The sequence below is a fragment of the Globicephala melas genome, chromosome 2, assembly GCF_963455315.2.
Source record: "Globicephala melas chromosome 2, mGloMel1.2, whole genome shotgun sequence".
NCBI lineage: Eukaryota > Metazoa > Chordata > Mammalia > Artiodactyla > Delphinidae > Globicephala > Globicephala melas.
Window position 1 is genome coordinate 85,415,956 of NC_083315.2, and position 20,969 is coordinate 85,436,924.

At 36.8% G+C, this 20,969-nt stretch overlaps 1 protein-coding gene across 1 annotated transcript in view; it reads left to right on the forward strand.

Moving 5' to 3' along the window:
• The window catches only part of SECISBP2L (SECIS binding protein 2 like), a 62,306-nt gene extending 41,727 nt beyond the window's left edge, over positions 1 to 20,579 (forward strand). The window contains exons 16-18 of the mRNA XM_030842917.3: positions 2,430 to 2,584; positions 9,313 to 9,532; positions 16,266 to 20,579. Of these exons, the coding sequence (XP_030698777.1) occupies positions 2,430 to 2,584; positions 9,313 to 9,532; positions 16,266 to 16,948 (1,058 nt within the window). The 3' untranslated portion in view covers positions 16,949 to 20,579. The remainder of the gene's footprint in view (positions 1 to 2,429; positions 2,585 to 9,312; positions 9,533 to 16,265) is intronic.
• Positions 20,580 to 20,969: the final 390 nt, after the last annotated feature.

Genomic DNA, 20,969 nt, shown 5'->3' on the forward strand with positions numbered 1-20,969 from the left:
CCGTCTCTGCCAGTGAAGGGGCTTCCTAGTGTGTGGAAATTTCTCCTCCTTCACAGCTCCCTCCCAGTGGTGCAGGTCCGGTCCCTATTCTTTTGTCTCTGTTTTTTGTTCTTTTTTCTTTTGCCCTACCCAGGTTCGTGGGGAGTTTCTTGCCTTTTGGGAGGTCTGAGGTCTTCTGCCCGTGTTCAGTAGGTGTTCTATAGGAGTTGTTTCCCATGTAGGTGTATTTCTGATGTATCTATGGGGAGGAAGGTGATCTCCACATCTCACTTCTCCGCCATCTTGAAGGTCTCCTCTGGTGCACCCTCCCCCACAGCTCTTCAGGCAGGCCTGGAGCAGGGGCACTAGCCCCACAAAGGAACAAGTGAAAAACCCAGCCCTGGCGACCTGGCAGCTGGTTCCCGGAGGTGCTACCGTGTAGCTGGATGGCTCATTTCTGGCCTATTCTACTTTAAAATTTTTGTATTACCCTCCTTTGATGGCTCTTTTCTCTAAAAAAATTAGGAAAAAGGTACAGTTCTCCTTCTTGGTCTTTGACTGTGGACAGGAGTCAAGTGTAGGCCAAAACGTATGTCTCATTATAGACCCTAGGTTATGTAGGCCCATACAAACATAGTACAGTGCTTTGATTCTGAAGCCAAGGTCATTACGAGTGGTCTTTTAAAGGTCCAGTTAATAGTTTCCACTGTTGATAAAAAGGATAGACTCTGCTAACCAACTTTTTTTGAATGTGTTCCTTAATGATCATGCTACTTTTGAATAAGCTGAATGCCTTCCCTGCTTCTCTAGATAAATGAGAGATAAATATTTTCTTTTATGAAGAGGATATGGATTTATGTGATCATGGTCTGTGGCATTCTTAACAATAAATGGCCCTACTTTCTAATCATCCTAGAAAGTTTACAAATCAATTATTCTAAAAATAAAGAAATTATTTTGATAAACATTTCTGTCTTCTAATTGATGTATGGTTGACCTTTCCAAATCATAATTATTTTGAATGAACCTGAAAACATTTGGGCTATGTGACTTTATGATATCAATCAAAATTTTATTAAAAAATGTTTCTATTTTAGGAAGAAATACAATCTAATTTTGAAGGTCTGCTTTCCATTGTCCCCTTATAACTATTTATTTGCCACTATATTTAAAACAATTTCAAAATCAGTTTCCTGTCCTGAACACTTGGGTACTGAATTGGTCATCAGAGGGGTATATTTTAAATATATTAAACAACATAATTAATGCTCCTCAAAGAAACACTTTCAGATATTTTTCCTTTTACTATTGGGGCATTCTGATCTTGCCAGAGAGACAAAAATAATTACGTCCATTGTATGAAAGAGAGAAGTTGAAAGACTTTCTCAAACTATGTAGTAATTAATAACAATACCTAAACATCTCCTATAAATCCCAAATTCCAGATCAGTTCTTACATAATGGTTATGATATATGCATTTTTAACCATAGTTCATTGAGTTTTTCCAATTGGGAAGTCAAACTCTCCTGTCTCTTATTTAATATAAGCCAACATGATGGTAGAAACAATATGACATCAGTGACTGATGTCAGAAATGAAAATGGGCTCTCTAGACAGTTATCCTACCCTATTTCAGAAAAAAATATATAATTTGTAATTTTTGTATCCTAAAATTAGTGTTCAGGATAGAACATGATGATTGTATGATGCAGCAATATTTTATATTCCACTAAGAAAGAAAAATTCTATCAATCCAAAGATTCCATTGATTGTAAAATGCTACCCTAGTTCAGAGTTGTTAGTATGTGGAAAAAATTTTGCATCTTAAAATCAGTTAAATACAATATTAAAAAAAAAAGATACATGTCTCTGCCTCTGTTTATGGTGGAGATTTGTCTCTGAGAAACCAGCGGTAACAGAGGCTTTTGTACTATGTCGTGCACCGTTATTTGTCGTTTTTCATGGAGGAGCCATTTCAGGTGATTGGAGTAGACAGAGGCATCAAGCAGCAGTAGCAGGCAGAGGGGAAAAATACCAGTAAAAACAGTAATGTATAATCGGTCTTATTGCATGTGATAGGTTGCTTACTTGAGCTGAGAGATTAGATAAAGGAATCAGCCACTATTAACAATTTTAATTAATTTAAAAAAACGGAAAATGTTTATTATATTGAAATTTGACTCCTGCTATACTAGTCCCTGTGGAGAAACAAAAATACTCGTATTAAAGGAATATAGTATTTAACTGGGAGAAAGAAAATATGTACGTAATATCCAAATATAGTACAAATTCAGATAGGAAGTACAAATTCAGATAGGAAAATGTGGTGAACAGCCTAAGTGCCACAAGCATTCATGGACTCCTTTGCTGCTGTGTTTTATGCTGTCGGGTGCTAAAATAGCTCCATTTAGGAAATAACTAAAAACTTCTATACATGTTGATTTCTCAGGTGGCCTGGATGAGGCTCTCTATAATGTTATAGCCATGGCACGGGAACAAGAAATTCCTTTTGTGTTTGCCCTTGGAAGAAAAGCTCTAGGACGCTGTGTGAACAAGCTGGTTCCTGTTAGTGTGGTGGGAATCTTCAACTACTTTGGTGCTGAGGTAAGACTTAGAAGATGCAGTCCCTCACTGCCCACCCGCCATAGTACATCTTTGGACATATGCCATTGTTATGTTTGAGCATTTGGAGAAGTGATATGATGACTCTCCTGGAATGAGTGGAAAATTCTTGAGTATTACATTTCCTTTTTTCGTGTTGAAAACATTTGCATAAGTCAATCCTATAGCATTGTGAAAAGATTTTAGCTCGTATTTCTGCTACAGTGATTTTTTTTTTCCTGGGTTCAGATATGTACTACTTGACAATATATGTAACTGCTGGGTAAAGGTATCCAGTATTGTACAAAGTAAAACAAATTTCTTCAGTCTGTATGTTGGGTATATTTTGTGCTGCTAGGAGTCAAGAGAGAAAAGAATCCTTTATTTGGAGAGGATTTTCCTTTGAAAATGAAATTCCTAAACCAATTGAGAGAATAATTCTACACCCATGATATTAGTCTTCCTCGCATAGTCGACTAATACAAACTTTGCCCATAGGAGCTGATAAATGATAAAGTAAATGTTATTTATTTAGAGTAATGCTTATTAACTGATAACATTTTAAGATTGGTGGGGTTTTTTGAATGTGTGGGGTTCTTTTTAGAACATCATTTGACTTGTGGCTTTTACATTGAAACATTTTCAGTTGTACTTGTTTTAAATTGTATACAATCTGTGCATACAATAACTTTTTTATGAAGTTGATTCTAAAGTATTTTGTGACACAACTGATGGACCATTTTCCCTCTTCTCAGCCATACTATTTGTGTATATTTAAGTGTCTATCTTTCCTATCCAGTCACCATATTGAATACCCCCATTCCCCTATCCATTCAGTTTCTCTCCCACTACCCATTAAATTATCTGTCTACCCACCTACTCTTTACAATCATGTAATTGATATTTGTCCTGCCATTAGAAGCCCATGCTTTCCTCAGTTATAGATATCACACTGCTTTGTCATAGTTAATGTGTTTCTTCATGTAAGTGTGAATTCCTCAAGGGTAGGACCCTTGTCTTTTTTTTTTTTTTGACATCTTTATTGCAGTATAATTAATATACCGTGGCGTGTTAGTTTCTGTTTTATAACAAAGGGAATCAGTTTTTATCTCCTCCCTCTTGCGTCTCCCTCCCACCCTCCCTATCCCACCCCTCTAGGTGGTCACAAAGCACTGAGCTGATCTCCCTGTGCTATGCAGCTGCTTCCCACTAGCTATCTGTTTTACATTTGGTAGAATATATAAGTACATGCCACTCTCTCACTTCATTCCAGCTTACCCTTCACCCTCCCCATGTCCTCAAGTCTATTCTCTGCATCTGCATCTTTATTCCTGTCCTGCCCCTAGGTTCTTCATAAACATTTTTTGTTTTTTAGATTCCATATATATGTGTTCACATACTGTATTTATATTTCTCTTTCTGATTTCACTCTGTATGACAGACTCTAGGTCCATCCACCTCACTACAAATAACTCAACTTCGTTTCTTTTTATGGCTGAGTAATATTCCATTGTATATATCTGCCACATCATTTTTATCCGTTCATCTATCGATGGACACTTAGGTTGCTTCCATGTCCTGGCTATTGTAAATAGAGCTGCAGTGAACATTGTGGTACATGACTCTTTGAATTATGGTTTTCTCAAGGTATATGCCCAGTAATGGATTACTGGGTCATATGGTAATTCTATTTTTAGTTTTTTAAGGACCCTCCATATTGTCTCCATAGTGGCTCTGTCAATTTACATTCCCACCGACAGTGCAAGAGGGTTTCCTTTTCTCCACACCCTCTCCAGCATTTGTTGTTTGTAGATTTTTTGATGATGGCCATTCTGACTGGTGTGAGGTGATACCTCATTGTAGTTTCGATTTGCATTTCTCTAATGATTAGTGATGTTGAGCATCCTTTCATTTATTTGTTGGCAATCTGTATATCTTCTTTGGAGAAATGTCTGTTTAGGTCTTCTGCCCATTTTTGTATTGGGTTGTTTGTTTTTTTGATATTGAACTGCATGAGCTGCTTGTAAATTTTGGAGATGAATCCTTTTCAGTTGCTTCATTTGCAAATATTTTCTCCCATTCTGAGGGTTGTCTTTTCTTCTTGTTTATATGGTTTCCTTTGCTGTGGAAAAGCTTTTAAGTTTCATTAGGTCCCATTTGTTTATTTTTATTTCCATTTCTCTAGGAGGTGGGTCAAAAAGGATCTTGCTGTGATGTATGTCATAGAGTGTTCTGCCTGTGTTTTCCTCTAAGAGTTTTATAGTGTCTGGCCTTACATTTAGCTCTTTAATCTATTTTGAGTTTATTTTTGTGTATGGTGTTAGGGAGTGTTCTAATTTCTTTCTTTTACATGTAGCTGGCTGTCCAGTTTTCCCAGCACCACTTATTGAAGAGACTGTCTTTTCTCCATTGTATATTCTTGCCTCCCTTATCAAAAATAAGGTGACCATATGTGCGTGGGTTTATGTCTGGGCTTTCTATCCTGTTCCATTGATCCATCTTTCTGTTTTTCTGCCAGTACCATACTGTCTTGATTACTGTAGCTTTGTAGTATAGTCTGAAGTCAGGGAGCCTGATTCCTCCAGCTCCGTTTTTCTTTCTCAAGATTGCTTTGGCTCTTCGGGGTCTTTTGTGTTTCCATACAAATTGTGAAATTTTATGTTCTAGTTCTGTAAAAAATGTCATTGGAAGTTTGATAGGGATTGCATTGAATCTGTAGATTGCTTTGGGTAGTATAGTCATTTTCAGAATGTTGATTCTTCCAATCCAAGAACATGGTATATCTCTCCATCTGTTTGTGTCATCTTTAATTTCTTTCATCAGTGTTTTATAGTTTTCTGCATACAGGTCTTTTGTCTGCTTAGGTAGGTTTATTCCTAGGTGTTTTATTCTTTTTGTCGCAATGGTAAATAGGAGTGTTTCCTTAATTTCTCTTTCAGATTTTTCATCATTAGTGTATAGGAATGCAAGAGATTTCTGTGTATTAATTTTGTATCCTGCTGCTTTACCAAATTCATTGATTAGCTCTATTAGTTTTCTGGTAGCATCTTCAGGGTTCTCTATGTACAGTATCATGTCATCTGCAAACAGTGACAGTTTTATTTCTTCTTTTCCAATTTGGATACCTTTTATTTCTTTTTCTTCTCTGATTGTTATGGCTAAAACTTCCAACAGTATGTTGAATAATAGTGGAGAGAGTGGACAACCTTGTCTTGTTCCTGATCTTAGTGGAAATGGTTTCAGTTTTTCACCATTGAGAGTGGTGTTGGCTGTGGGTTTGTCATATATGGCCTTTATTATGTTGAGGTAAGTTCCCTTTATGCTTACTTTCTGGAGGGTTTTTTTAATCACAAATGGGTATTGATTTTTGGCAAAAGCTTTTTCTGCATCTATTGAGATGATCATATGGTTTTTCTCCTTCAATTTGTTAATATTGTTTATCACATTGATTGATTTGCATATATTGAAGAATCCTTGCATTCCTGGGATAAACCCCACATGATCGTGGTGTATGATCCTTTTAATGTGCTGTTGGATTCTGTTTGCTAGAATTTTATTGAGGATTTTTGCATCTGTGTTCATCAGTGATATTGGCCTGTAGTTTTCTTTCTTTGTGACATCTTTGTCTGTTTTGGTATCAGGGTGATGGTGGCCTTGTAGAATGAGTTTGGGAGTGTTCCTCTGCTATACTTTAGAAGAGTTTGTGAAGGATAGGTGTTCGCTTTTCTCTAAATGTTTGATAGAATTCGCCTGTGAAGCCATCTGGTCCTGGGCTTTTGTTTGTTGGAAGATTTTTAATCACAGTTTCAATTTCAGTGCGTGTGATTGGTCTGTTTATATTTTCTATTTCTTCCTGGTCAGTCTCAGAAGGTTGTGCTTTTCTAAGAATTTGTCCATTTCTTCCAGATTGTCCATTTTATTGGCATAGAGTTGCTTGTAGTAATCTCTCAAGATCCTTTGTATTTCTGCAGTGTCAGTTGTTACTTCTCTTCTCTTTTCAGTTCTAATTCCATTGATTTGAGTCTTCTCCCTTTTTTTTTGATGAATCTGGCTAATGGTTTATTAATTTTCTTTATCTTCTCAAAGAACCAGCTTTTAGTTTTATTGATCTTTGCTATTGTTTCCTTCTTTTTTTTTCCATTTATTTCTGATCTGATCTTTATGATTTCTTTCCTTTTGGTGTCTTTGGGGGTTTTATTGTTCTTCTTTCTCTCATTGCTTTAGATGTAAGGTTAGGTTGTTTATTTGAGATGTTTCTTGTTTCTTGAGGTAGAATTGTATTTCTATAAACTTCTCTCTTAGAACTGCTTTTGCTGCATCCCATAGGTTTTGGGTCGTAGTGTTTTCATTGTCATTTGTTTCTAGGTATCTTTTGATTTCCTCTTTGATTTCCCTTGTCTTTATATCCCTGAAAACCTTTTACGTTACTCGAGGATGAGCAGGTAATAAATGTTTCTTTAATTAATTATATGGTTGATGTATAACTGCCTGTTACGTTAAACTTCATGTGAGAATTTAGGTGCTAAGTAGCTCTGTGATAAAGACACATAATAACAATGTACTCTTTTGTTCACTATTAGAGTTTATGGAATAGCAATGGGATCAGGGTCAGGAAAAGGGGATGTGTTTGTTTTTAATTGTATTGACTTCTTACTGAACTATGTATATTAGGTTATATGTATGATATTATAAAATGTTTGGCAGTTTTGTTTGTACATTGCTTTTCTTGCCTTCTCCATTTTGAGGTAGTAAGTTATTGTTTAAACCAAAACACATTCATAAAACGGAGGTAAAGGAAGTACTGCTATATTGTCCAGAGTGTCTACTCATAGTAATGTAGTGCACCTACCCTATATTTACCATGTAATAATGCTAACCTTTGCATTAAGCTTTCGGTCCTTACCCTGATATTCAAAGCTTTTATTCCCTAATAGCTTTTCTCTTCAATTTTATTTTCTCTTCTTCTTGTGTATTGTTTTATTCCCAACAGTTTCTGTGTTTTATTTATATTGTAAAACCAATGTTAATCTCAGAATTGCATATCCATAAGCCTATTTTCTTTTCGTTGGCTGCACTTAAGTGCATGGTTTATTGCAAACAAATATTTATGAAGTCTCTTACATGTAACTCATGGGGGCTTTTTTAATCAGAATCCATCCTCCTTTTTAAAAATAAGTAAAAATAAGTAAATCCTGAATATATTTTTGATACTACTAGCACCCACTCCTTTTCAAAAATCAATACAGTTAGCGGCAGTGTTTATTGTACCTGTATTGTACTTTAAACTGCAGCCGGGTAAAGCACATTACTTATGCTTTTCCTGCTTAAGTTTAGTTTTTAGAGATACATTATTCCATAGTAATATGACACGTTTGCCATGCGTTCGTGTTGTTATGGTTTATATTTAAATGACAGTGCCCTGTTAAGAAAAAAAAATGCTGTACTTTTTCTCCATTGTCTGAAAACATAATTTTATATATATAATTAAACATACTCTTCCAGGTGGCCAGGTCATATTTACCATCTAAAATTTTTTACTTAATGTGTGGGTATGTTGCATTCTGATACTAAATCAAGACATTAAACAGGAGTAGAATGTTGTTGAATTGTGTTGAATTGTGATGTAAGAATCACTGAAAGTCATTTGATGTAAGAATCACTAAAAGTCATTCTTTGGTTGTCTTTCTGGTGACTGTGAAAACTTCAGTTTTCTTTAGACATCGCTAGATGTCATAGTTATTGAAGTACAGCTTTAATGCCTAACGACTTTTGCCATTTATTAACACAAATGTGCTCTGTCATTTACAGTTTCATTGGGGTTATTAATTCCATTCATGTTCATTCTCTTTTGCTGATGGAAGAACTTCTGGTTAACTCCACATTCTATTTCCAGGTTATTTATTCTATTTTTATAATTAGCCTTTCATCATTTTCAAGGCCGCAGCTAGCCATACCATCACTTCTTTTTGGTCTTATTGTAAAGAGTTCTTTCAGCAAGCAAACATGATAGGGAACTTTTCATTCCTGTGGAGACTGCCATCTGCTTCTGCATCCTTTGATATCACCCTGCATACATACACTCATTCCCTTATATTCGAACCCATATAAGATTCTTCACTGCTCCCCAAACAAGCCTTGAACTTTATTAAGTCTGTACCTTGGTTTATGGTTTTGCATGCTTGGCTAAGAATGTACTGTCTCCACTCCTCAAAACTATACCAGATTTTCAAGGCCTACATCAGGTGTCATATTCCTTTATGAATTCTTCACTGATGCCCAGCAGTTAGATGTTTCCTCCCAAAGCTAAACCACTTTGTACATGTCAAGGCATTTAAGGTATTGTCCCCTGAATCATCGTCTCCTGTCCTCTCCTTTCAGCCATATGGAAGGTTCCTTGAGAGCAGAGGGGTGGTTCCAGTAGTCTTGCTACCCACTGTAGTGCCACATGCTAAAGGGTGCAGTTGTTGAATTGATAAACTCTGTAAGAACTTTAATATAGCATATTTAGTGGCTAGTACTGAATCAAGAAGTTGCCTCAGACTTGTGAGAATTAACTAAACAATATATGTAAGTTACAGAGTATTTTGTAAGGTTCTGTGGTTTGCATACCATTTGGATTTTGTGCTGATAGAAAGTGTATCCAGTCCTGAAACAGTAGAGGTATTTATTGCTAATGGTAGTAATAAAGAGTATACCAAAAAATGGACTGGGCAAAATCTCTTTCTTTTTAGAGCCTGTTTAATAAGTTAGTAGAACTCACTGAAGAAGCCAGGAAAGCATATAAAGATATGGTTGCAGCAATGGAACAGGAGCAAGCCGAGGAAGCCTTGAAGAACGTGAAAAAGGTGCCACACCACATGGGGCATTCTCGGAATCCCTCTGCAGCAAGCGCCATTTCTTTCTGCAGTGTTATTTCTGAACCCATCTCTGAAGTCAATGAAAAGGAATATGGTAAGTTATTACATACCATTTTAAATGACTGAAATTTTGAAATAATTTAATGATTAATGTCATTTTAAAAATGACTCTCCATGCTACCTTTTGTTTTTATCTTCTTGATTATTCAAATTTTGCTCACATTTTTGGTTTAAAAATTGTATTACACATGTCCATTGAAAGTTAGGAGAATATTTTGGGCTGAGAGTTTCTGTGAGACCCTGAAATTAGTCACATTTCCAAAATCTTAAAAAGAAAATCCCAAAGGGATTTAAAAAGCCAAATGTACCATTCTTCTGACCTATCACTAAGTAAATAAATAAATTCTAGGAAGTTTTATTCTAATACTTTATACTTGATTATTAAAATTTTGTATTTACTGTGTAAACAAAAGACCTGAATATTCAATCTAAACTTAACAAACGTAGACTTGTGACATTTGTCTTGAGTTAAATCTGATGGTAGTGAAAAGGACTTATAGACTAAAAACAGTATTTATGTATAAGGTTTAAAGTAACAACAGTTACTGTACTCTGCATTTTAGTAGTTTCCTTGCAATGTTTCTATAATACTTTGAACACTAGTACTAGAATACTAGATTACTTTCTTGATCTAGTTTCTGTTTCATTTCCCCTGTTCTTTTTTAAAAATAGTGCAGCCACCTCCTTCACCTTGGCTTCTTGTTTTTCTTTTCTCTTTTTAGTCGTATCTGAAAGTTTATCAAATAGCTTGTTGCCACCTAAAATGTAACATGTAAAAAACTGAGTCATCGTTTTCTTCCTTTCTTCCCACACTTCTCTTTCCTGCTCTCCTTGTCTGTGATTGTAGTTAAATGTTTGGAATGCTTTTGACAAAGCTGCAGACCAGAGGCAACTAACAAGTTATTGTGCACCTTTCAGAAACTGTTGGTCAGGCAAAGGTGATTCTGGCTTAGAGGCAGAGATGTTTCTTTGGTTAAAGTGATACTAGTTGAAAGTAAAGAAGATAAAGGGCCAACTTTGTAAATAAAATCATTTCTCTATATAGTGATTAGTGATATGCCAGATCTCAAAGGTAAACTGCAAGATAAATTCCTAAAGCTGTGGATTTGGGGAAATGACTGTGATCTTCATTTGGGCACATAAAAAGAAAAGTTATAAAAAGAACCTCTCAAAGACTTAGAAGATGTTTTCAAAACACCAGATTTAAAGTGTTCAAAGATTGAAGCCTTGGCTTTTCCACAGTCTGCCTAGGGTATTTAGGCATAATTGATTAATTTCTGAGCCTCAGATTTGTCTTCAGTAAAGTGAGAAGGGTTTGTCTAGATCATGTATAATGTTTCATTCAGAGCGAAAGTTTTGTGAGCTAATGGCTGAATTCTAAGAAGGGATTTAGACAGAACCTTAAAGTTTCTGGCCTATGATCTGATTTATGAGGACGCCAACAAAATAAGTGGAAATAATCATAAATAATTTGCTTTGAGAGTAAAGCACAAAGTTACTCTGTCAGTATCAGATGTATTCAGCAACAGACATAAAACCCACTAATGGGGCTTCCCTGGTGGCGCAGTGGTTGAGAGTCCGCCTGCCGATGCAGGGGATGTGGGTTCGTGCCCCGGTCCGGGAAGATCCCACATGCTGCGGAGCGGCTGGGCCCATGAGCCATGGCTGCTGAGCCTGCGCGTCCGGAGCCTCTGCCCCGCTACGGGAAAGGCCACAACAGTGAGAGGCCCGCGTACCGCAGAAACAAACAAACAAAAAACAACCCACTAATGTGGCCTGAGAAATTAGGATATTTAATTATTTCACAATGTTGTCAATGTCCCTGGTTCTTTCCTTTTTTCTATTCTTCCATTTTCAGTCTGTGACTTCTTATTCTTGTGCTTATCATCTCATGTTCATAAATGGCTGCAGTGGCCCTGGGCATCACAACAGTTCAGGCAGGAGGTTCAAGCAGTATGCTCTTTTTATCAGTGAAGGAAACAATTTTCAGAAGACTTTGCCTTTTGTTACATTTGGCCAGAGCCGACCATGTGACTGCTTTTAGCTGCAAGGGAGATGTGGGCAAGAGATTATCTGGCAAAGGGGAATGGGATAGTCATGATAGTCTAAGAACTATTTTAATTCCTCCCATGGAACTGTGTTCAAGTCCATCTCAGGTTTGGGGGTTCTGTTAGCCAGGAAGAAAATGGGGAATGACTCTTGGGTAGACAACAAATAGTGTCTCCTATGCCATTCTGGTGCAAGATTTCTAAAATGTTTTCTTGTGATTTCCACAGTCTAAAGAGAAAACAAAGCTGGGAAAGGGATGCTAAACATTGGTAGAATAGAAAGGTTCCTATGATAGTTCAGTCTTACTGTTCTTTGTGTACACCGTAATTGTTTTCTTTGCTTATGTTTTCCTTCCATTGGAGCTGAGTCTCAATTTTGTCATACTTACGTGAAACAGATAGTTTCAAACATAAATCCCAACTAAGCAGTACGTTCTTTGAGATAGAAACCTGACACCTAATGGGCACTTGACATATAATAATAATAGCTCACTTACTGAATTCTTACTAGGCACTTTTATTAAGACATTTAATCCTCTGAGCAGTCCTAGGAGATAAGAAATACTGTACTGCATTTTACAGATGAGAGAACTAAAATGAAGTGAGGTAAATCACTTGCCAGTGTCACAGAACTGCTAAGTTTGACTCTAGAATTCTTAGCCAGTGTGATGTGAATTCCTTGTGTGTTGAATGAATTTCCAGTAGGACCATACAGTAGGTTTTCAGTAACCCCTTGTGAGGGGAGGACTACCTCTATCTATCTTGAGTTTCCGGCTCATTCTCTGCCACCATACCTTCTTCTGTAGGGTCTTGAACTCATCTCTGTGTTCCTCTACTATATACAACTATCTAAAGATGGACAGCTTCCCTCTGTGTACTGACTGATGGGAGAAATACACACACCTCATCCTCTGACAAACCAACTAGTGTCAAAGTTGAAAAGGTAGTTTCACAAAGAACCAACTAACAAAACAGGAAAGCATAGAGGGGTTAATAAGCAGCTTTATTGACTAAATTCTGCTAAAGTAAAGAATTCAGGATCAGGGTAGGTTTGGATCAGTAACATTTCCAGGTTTGTTGAGATCTTTGACCCTGCCTTTACATTGCTTCCTAATCCCTTCTTCAGAAGTGGGCTTTTCGATGTGCTATTCTGGCTTTAGACTCCTGTATTCAGCCCAACCCCCTCCCATCCCCTGCCCGCTCCTCCAACCAAAGACGGCATTTTCATACTCGCTTTGTTTCTCCCCATCACAGTTATGTGTTTGTGTGCTCGTTAGTTGTTGATCAAGCTTCACCTATTACTTTAAGGTGGAACCCTGGACCCTCCCCGTGGATATGTGACCTCAGTGGCTCTTTGATCATTGTGACAGGTCTCTTGATGGCTAATCACAGAGTCCCTTGTCTCTGCTTCCAAGGTCATATCTCCCTTTCCTTTCCAAAGGACCTGTCTGGCTTTCAGCTCACCTACCTAGTAGCTGAATGCCCAAGACAGAACCTGGAGAGAGATCAGCCCTGCTCAGTCTTCTGACCACCTTTCTTTTTCCTGTTCCTTTGACTCCCTGTTAAGGGAGAGGTGGGACTTTTTCTAAGACCCCACATGAATTCTTATAGTACTTTTGAAAGAGGAAAAAAACTGTCGGAAGGAAATATGTGTACCTAAATTTTGTAAATTGTATGGCTTTTGAAAGTTATTTTCTGCATAATTATATATATGGGTGAAAATTTCCATTTACTGTAAAGGCTTATTTTCCCAGCACATACTGTATGCCAGCCACAGGAACACAGAGATGAGTGGGAATGAGGAGGGAGGAGGGAGTAGAACAGAAAACAAAAAACAAATGCTTTTGAACCAAATATACAGAAAGTGCTGTGGGAGTTCAGGTTAGTGACGGTCTTAGGAAAATCAGGAAAGGCTTCACAAAGGAACTGGCATTAAAAGTTGTCAGGAATGAGTAGGAGTGTGAAGGATAAATGAGGAAAACACATCTCATACAGAAAGAACAGCTTATGCAAAGCAAAGAATTGTAAACAGAAAGGGGATGACTTCTGTGAGCAGTGAGAATTCAAAGTGACCTTGAGCATGGAATGCATGGCTGGGGGTTAAAATGAATGGGACCAGAAGGATAGATTATGAAGGGCTTGGTTACTAAACTAAGGAGTTTGGATTACTAGGGTAATAAAAAGCCAGTTAGACAGTGATGTGGTCAATTCACAAAACCAATTAGAAAGGTATAGTAGATGTACAGCAAGATAAAGGAGGCTTGAGCTAAGGCAGTAGTGACCAAATTTAATAGTTTTGGGGCTAGAAGTGACAGGGTATAGTTATGAGTTCAGTGGAATGAAGGGATATATATAGTAAGGGAGAAAGATAGGATTAAGGATTACTATAAGGTTTCTTCTGCTTTGAGACTCAAAAGGATGTTATTAACTGAGAAAGAATAAAGGAGGAGGACTAGATTTTTTTGTCATGTGGTAGGAATGCAAGTGGAAAGACCTGTTCTACATTAGAAGTAGCTGCAGGAAAGGAAAGTTTTCCCCCCAAACCATGCGCCCTGACTTCAGGTGGCCAAAATATGGTCTGTAGCAATGTATAATTATTGGGGGGCAATCACGTTAAGTATTTTTGTATGAATAGGCCTGCTTTATCACTACAGCTTGATCATTATGCCTGTAAAATGCAAATAGCAGCTACAATGCAAATAGAAGGGGATTTTTATTTTTTAAGAAAAGGCAAAAATAAGTGGGACTACACCAAATCAGACAGCTGTACAGCAAAGGAAACCATCAACAAAATGAAAAGGCAGCCTACTGAATGGGAGAAAATATATTTGCAAATCATGTATCTGATGAGGGATTAATAACCAAAATATATAAATAACGCATACAACTCAATAGCAAAAAAAAAAAAAAATCCGATTTAAAATTGGGCAGAGGATCTGAATAGACATTTTTCCAAAGAAAGACACACAGATGACCAACAGGTACATGAAAAGATGCTCAACATCACCAGTCATCAGAGAAATGCCAATCAAATCCACAGTGAAATATCAGCTCACAACCTGTTAGTTGGCTGTTATCAAAAAGACAAAAAATAACATATTTGCAAGGATGTGGAGCAAAGGGAACCCTTGTGCACTGCTCATGGGAATGTAAGTTGGTGCAGCCACTAAGGAAAACAATATGGAGGTTCCTCAAAATATTAAGATGAGAACTACCGTATGATCGAGCAATTCCACTTCTGTGTATTTATCTGAAGAAAATAAAAACACTAGCTCAAAAAAGAGGTATTCACCCCCCATGTTTATTGCAGCATTATTTACAATAACCAAGATACGGAAACAACTTAATGTCCATTGATGGATAAATCGGTAAAGAAGATCAGTGGATAAAGAAGATGTGGTGTGTGTGTGTGTATATATATATATATATATATATATACACACACACACACACACACACACACACACACCGTGGAATATTATTCAGCTATTAAAAAGAATGAAATCTTGCCATTTGTGATAATAAGGATGAGCCTCGAGGGCATTATGCTAAGTGAAATAAGTCAGACAAAGAAAAACACGGTATCATCTCATTTATATGTGGAATCTTAAAACAAAAAATAAACAAAAAAAACCCCAAGAAAATCCCCGAAGCTCATAGAGACAGAGAACAGATTGGTGGTTGCCAGAGGCAGGGGGTGCTGGGGGTGGGCGAAATGGGTGAAGGGGGTAAAAAGTTACCACCTTCCAGTTATAAAATAAATATGGCTTGGAGATCTAATGTACAGCATGGTGACTACAATTAATATTATTGTGTATTTGAAAGTTGCTAAGAGGGTAGATCTTAAAAAAAATTTGTAATTATTAATGGGGATGGATGTTAACTAGACTTCTTGTAGTGATCATTTCTCAGTATATGCAAATACTGAATCATTATGTTGTACACCTGAAACTATAATAATATAATGTTTTATGTCAATTATACCTCAGTGATAAAAAAAATTAAATGGAAAATAAAAACGTACAAAAAAACAGGTGGGAGAGTTGTTCTTCATCTCCTGATTCCTAGTACATTTTTTGCTATAAACTGACTACCTGTTGTTAAAAATAATTTAGATTATCACCACTGTATTATATAATAACACTTCATTATTTTTTGGCTTCAAAGTCACTTGGTAAGCCAGGCAACATACATATGTTATAAAACACATTTTCACAAATATTAGAAGTACATGCATGGCATCTTTGCTTATAAATGGAAACACAAGTTCCATTACAGGCCAGAAGACAGCTCTGACTTGCTAAAGGAGCACAATATAAGCCTGTTAAATCAGAACTATTTCTTTCTCTTTTTTTTTCTGATGGACATCTTGGCTCTGCCATCTGTGACTTGTGGATCCTTGAGCCCAGGACACTTCAGGGCCAAAAAAAGTTAGGCAATTCATTGGTTTTTATGAATACCTGGATTTTATATATTAGAGTGAGTGAGCTCCTGTTAGTATTAGATCTTTTACATTCTGAAGCATTAATGTACTTATTTTGGCCTCTTTGTTTCTTTATGTTAAATGTGCTGGGGTTTTTTGAGAACTGTTTTCCATTTATAACATTCCAGTCAGTTGGTGAGCCAACAGATTTCTGTAGTTTGTTCTTCTCTCTTGTAAGAGTTGCACGATTCTGAAACAGTGTTCTGGTTTTTAAAAAATCTGTTTGATATTTGCAGAAACAAATTGGAGAAACATGGTGGAAACTTCGGATGCATTGGAAACATCAGAAAATGAGAGAGAAGTTTCTTGTAAGCACAGCACATCTGAAAAACCCAGTAAACTTGCATTTGACACAGCCCCTGTTGGTAAGCAGCCATCTTCAGTGGCTGCAGGCAGTACTACCTCAGCTACAAACCCTGGAAAACCAACAGTGAGTGATAAAGAGGACGTGAAGCCAGATGACCTGGAATGGGCCTCACAGCAGAGTACAGAGACCGGCTCTTTGGATGGCAGTGGCCGGGATCTTTTGAATTCCTCCATCACCAGCACCACCAGCACTCTTGTACCTGGCATGCTGGAAGAAGAGGATGATGAAGACGAGGAGGAGGAGGAAGATTATACTCATGAACCCATATCTGTAGAAGTGCAGCTCAATAGTAGAATTGAGTCTTGGGTCTCTGAGACTCAGAGAACGATGGAAACTCTTCAGCTTGGAAAAACCCTTAATGGTTCTGAGGAAGACAATGCAGAGCAAAGTGGGGAAGAGGAAGCAGAGGCTGCTGAGGTGCTAGAGCCAGGGGTGGATAGCGAGGCCTGGACTACTGACCATCAAGGAAGTCAGGAACAGCAGAAGCCCAGCAACTGCAGCTTGCTGAGCAAGGAGCACTCTGATTCTAATTATACGCCCCCAAATCTATAACTCAGGAAATGTCAGCTATCTATCTCCAACTATGTAAGGGTTGCAGCCATTATCTTTCATGCTTCATCTCAACATTTTGCACTGTCCAGTATTTAATATATGTACTTAATTCCTGACAGATATTTTTGTAGCTGTCTTTCACTTGTTATGATCCATAGCTTAGCTTTTAATTAGCATCTAAGTGTCTTTCTAAGAACTGTACGGAAAATTCAGAATTGTTTCAGCTTATTTTGTTATGGAAAATAACGATTTAAAAAGAAGACCAGATTTTAAAGAAAGTAAATTTAAAATGCCTGTTTAGTCATTTTGAAGGTTAAAGGCTAAGCTTCTAAGAAAAGGAGCAGTTACCAGTGTTTGCTTCAAGACTATACATCCTATACTCTAATTTGTCTGACCAAAAAGTTGTTTGGGCTTCTTTAGAAAAGAACTGGAGGTAGAGTTAGAAAACTAAAAAAATGGCTGAAGGTAACTAAGTTCGCAAAGTGTTTTGTATTAAAAATGGATGCACCTTTTATTTAGTCCACAAATGCTTATTTCAGAAGTCACTGATCATGGTCATTGATTAAAGTTGGGACGGGCTAAGACAGAGCCTCCAATACTTAGGCTAGCAAAGGAGCCACCATGGTAGATTAGAGCTGGCCTTATTTGTGGAAAGTTAGGTATGTTTGTCTTTGATAGTGAGAAGTCACCCATGATAGGACATTCTGGGTTCTGTTTCACATTTGCTTCTTACTTACCTCAGGAATGCTCTTGTACATAGTCGTATTTGCATAAAATTAGGCAAATTTTGACAGGTGAATAATTGTAACCGGTTGTATGACTGCAGCACTTAATTGTAAACTATCCAGAAGCAGAGTCTTATACTGGTGTGTTCTCTTGCATGCTTCTGATTTGGGATTCTCTGGACTTAAAATATGGATCTGATTGAGTATTCATACTTTGTCCTGAGTGAAAAACCGTTGCACCTTTTAAGAAGAATATTTTGTCCCTAACCTTGAGCACCTGCCAGGTAACACTGACCACAGTTACTGACGGGAGCCAGGGAAAGGAACTTTATGCAATTGTAACATGTATCCTGATAATCAAGATTTGGAAGAGGAAGTTTTGAAGAAAAGAGAAAGTTCTAATTGTGCTGAAACTATTAGATGATTTTAGAGTGTGGAGATAGGCACAGGTATTAATTCTTGATCACTGTTAGTTATCTCTACCCTTCTCCTGGAATGTTTATACCTCCTTGGGTGAAGTTAAAGTTACTCAGCTAAATGTTTTGCTAGTCAGTCACCACCTGGTAGTGACCTCTGCAAGTGTATAACGGTGGGAGAATTACAAATTACCTATTTTTCTGTCTTCCCTTCAACCACCCACCACCTCCAGTTAACCAACACACGTGTCTGCGTGTACACACACACACACACACGCACACACGCATGCCAGCTTTACACTTCCAACTCCGATAAGCAGGCACAGAACTGAAGAGGGAGGGGTATTTTCCCTGCCCAGGTTTTATGGGGCAGAGCTTTGCCTCACAGAGGTGAGAGGGAAGAATTGGGCAGATTCTTTACTGAATGCATTGGGACTACTGTTCTAGTATTGATGTATTTATTGATAATCCCAACATTAATTACTGGAGAGACCAGATTCTTGGTTGATGACTTAGTTATTTGTGAATTGTGAAAGTTTAGGAGCATTGCTGTGTAGGAAATGTCAAGTCTATCAACTCTATTAGCGTGCTAAAAGGGGATGTTATTGTACTGTCCTGCCTAAACTGTTCTTCAGTATAGACTTCTTAGGCACAAAGTATCCAGTACTTAAAGGTATGTAGCATGTAAGGAATGAAGCCTCTGAAATAGTAATCATGGATTTATATGTGGCAGATCCTACTGTCTCTGTACCTTTGGAAGTGTTAGTTGGTTTAAAGAAATGATAGAGGTTTTGAACTACTGACAATCTTAAAAGTATATTGAAAAATTTTGCATACTTTTTAATGGTGTAAATTTCCTTTGCCTGGTGTCAGTGATTCAAATAACTCTTGATCTTAAGGTAATGAGTGGCTTTTCAAAGGTTTCTTATATTTTATATCTCTACTGAATGAGAATTGTCATTTTAGATTTTTTGACATTTGTATCAAAAGGGAAGTTGAAGAAATCTTCAGAACACCAGTAACTTTGAATTTTGCTATAGACTTCAGAAGTGTTCAGTTATGTGTTTGATAAACGCTCTTGCACGTGCAGTATCTTCTGTCAGCAAACCCAAGGGACCATGGCCTTTTTTATATGAGACAGGTCACCTCTAGAGGACAACCCAAAATTTATTAAAGGAAATGCTACTGTGTAGAACGTATGCTTAAATAAGTATTGGTAATGTCTTTATAATTCGTTTCCTTTTGATAAATTCTGGAATTTGTGTATATTATGTGCAGGCAGAGGTGTGAAAATTAGGAAAGTGTTTTTTGGATCTGGGGTGAGTAGCTCTTTGGAGATTTAGAGAGATCTAATGCTAAGAATAAAGGTTCATCATCACAAGAAATAAAAACCATAGTGATTTTTTTTCTTCATGTGTAGAGGTGGTTTTAGTGGCAATAATTAATATTAGATTTCTATTTCAATACATAAATGTATTAATTAAAATATGAATTGCACTCCCAAAACTAGATTTCTGCTTCAGTAGGTTTGTTTGCTGTGAAGATTACTTCTCAAAAGACAATGTTCATATTAGCTTAACTTTTGGTTTAAATATGTTTGTAAATGTTGTAATATATTTCTTTTGACTAAACGTTGGAAAAAATGTGTTATACATTGAAAAGTTTTTAAAGGCTCTGAATGGATGTCATTTTTGCAGAGATGGTATTTTATATGCTTCCAGTATTTGGAAAAGAATTAGTCAAAAGGAATTCACATAGTTCAAATATTGAGAAATTAATATCCAAATAATGTAATTGTCTGATTTCTTAATAAGCTGGGGGAGGTGGGTGGGATGGGAATTACAATGTGCAAATGAGTAGTGAGCTCCACATTCATTTTTCAACTCTTTAGCACAAAACTGTTCAATCCTAACACATTGTTACTTTAATATATATATATATAAAGAAGTATTACTGTTTGTAAAGCTGCTGTTTGCTTAAAAAGAAAAAGACCTGTCATTTAAGTATTTTATGTATGTTGTGTCAACAAAGTAGAACATTAACTTATCCATTTAAACACTTTATCTTTTTTTGACTTAAATTTTTTTTGTGAAATAATATATCTTCTTCCTCCCTTGTTCCTTCCAACCTTTACACACATCACAGAATCAGCCAGACTGTTTGCCTAATCTGAAATCTGAATTCTAATTAATGATAAAAATTTAAACTTTGTTGGCACATCACACCTTAAGAGGATTTGTATTATTTTGTAATTTAATTTCTAAGTATACCACATGAATTTATAATTTACTGTCTTAATCGTAATGCTCTAATTAAAAACTAGCAAAGTTAGTGTGAATTATAACATGAAGGGATTTTCATCTTGATAGGTCTTTTGCTGTATGAAGGATGATTGCTATATCACATTATAGGGGTAATAACAGCTTTTTTGCACTATGTAAATACTAGTGGAAATTCTTCTGTAACTAATAAAATGATTATTGAAATGTAGTCTATCATTTCAGAATAGGTGCTTGAGGAATTCCTGACTTGCCCAACATGTAGGATAGAGAAAAGAAGAGTCCAGCTTGTGGTATCCCTTAGTGCTCTCATGGGTTTGCCCAAAGAAGGTATAATCTGCAGGAAGGAGTAATTAGTAAAAATCTCTGTGGTTGGTGTGATCTGTGGCATGGGTCTAACCATCTCACCAGAGACCATCTTAGTGTTAGGAAAAGGCTCCTACCAGTTCCTTCTCCTTTTTATGCTAGTTACTCTGTGCCAGACATTGTTCTAAGCCGTTTCCCAATATTAACTTACTTAATCCTCACAGCAGCCCTATGAGGAAATACTATTATAATTTCTCACTTTTTAGATGATGAAATAATCATGGAAATGTTAAGT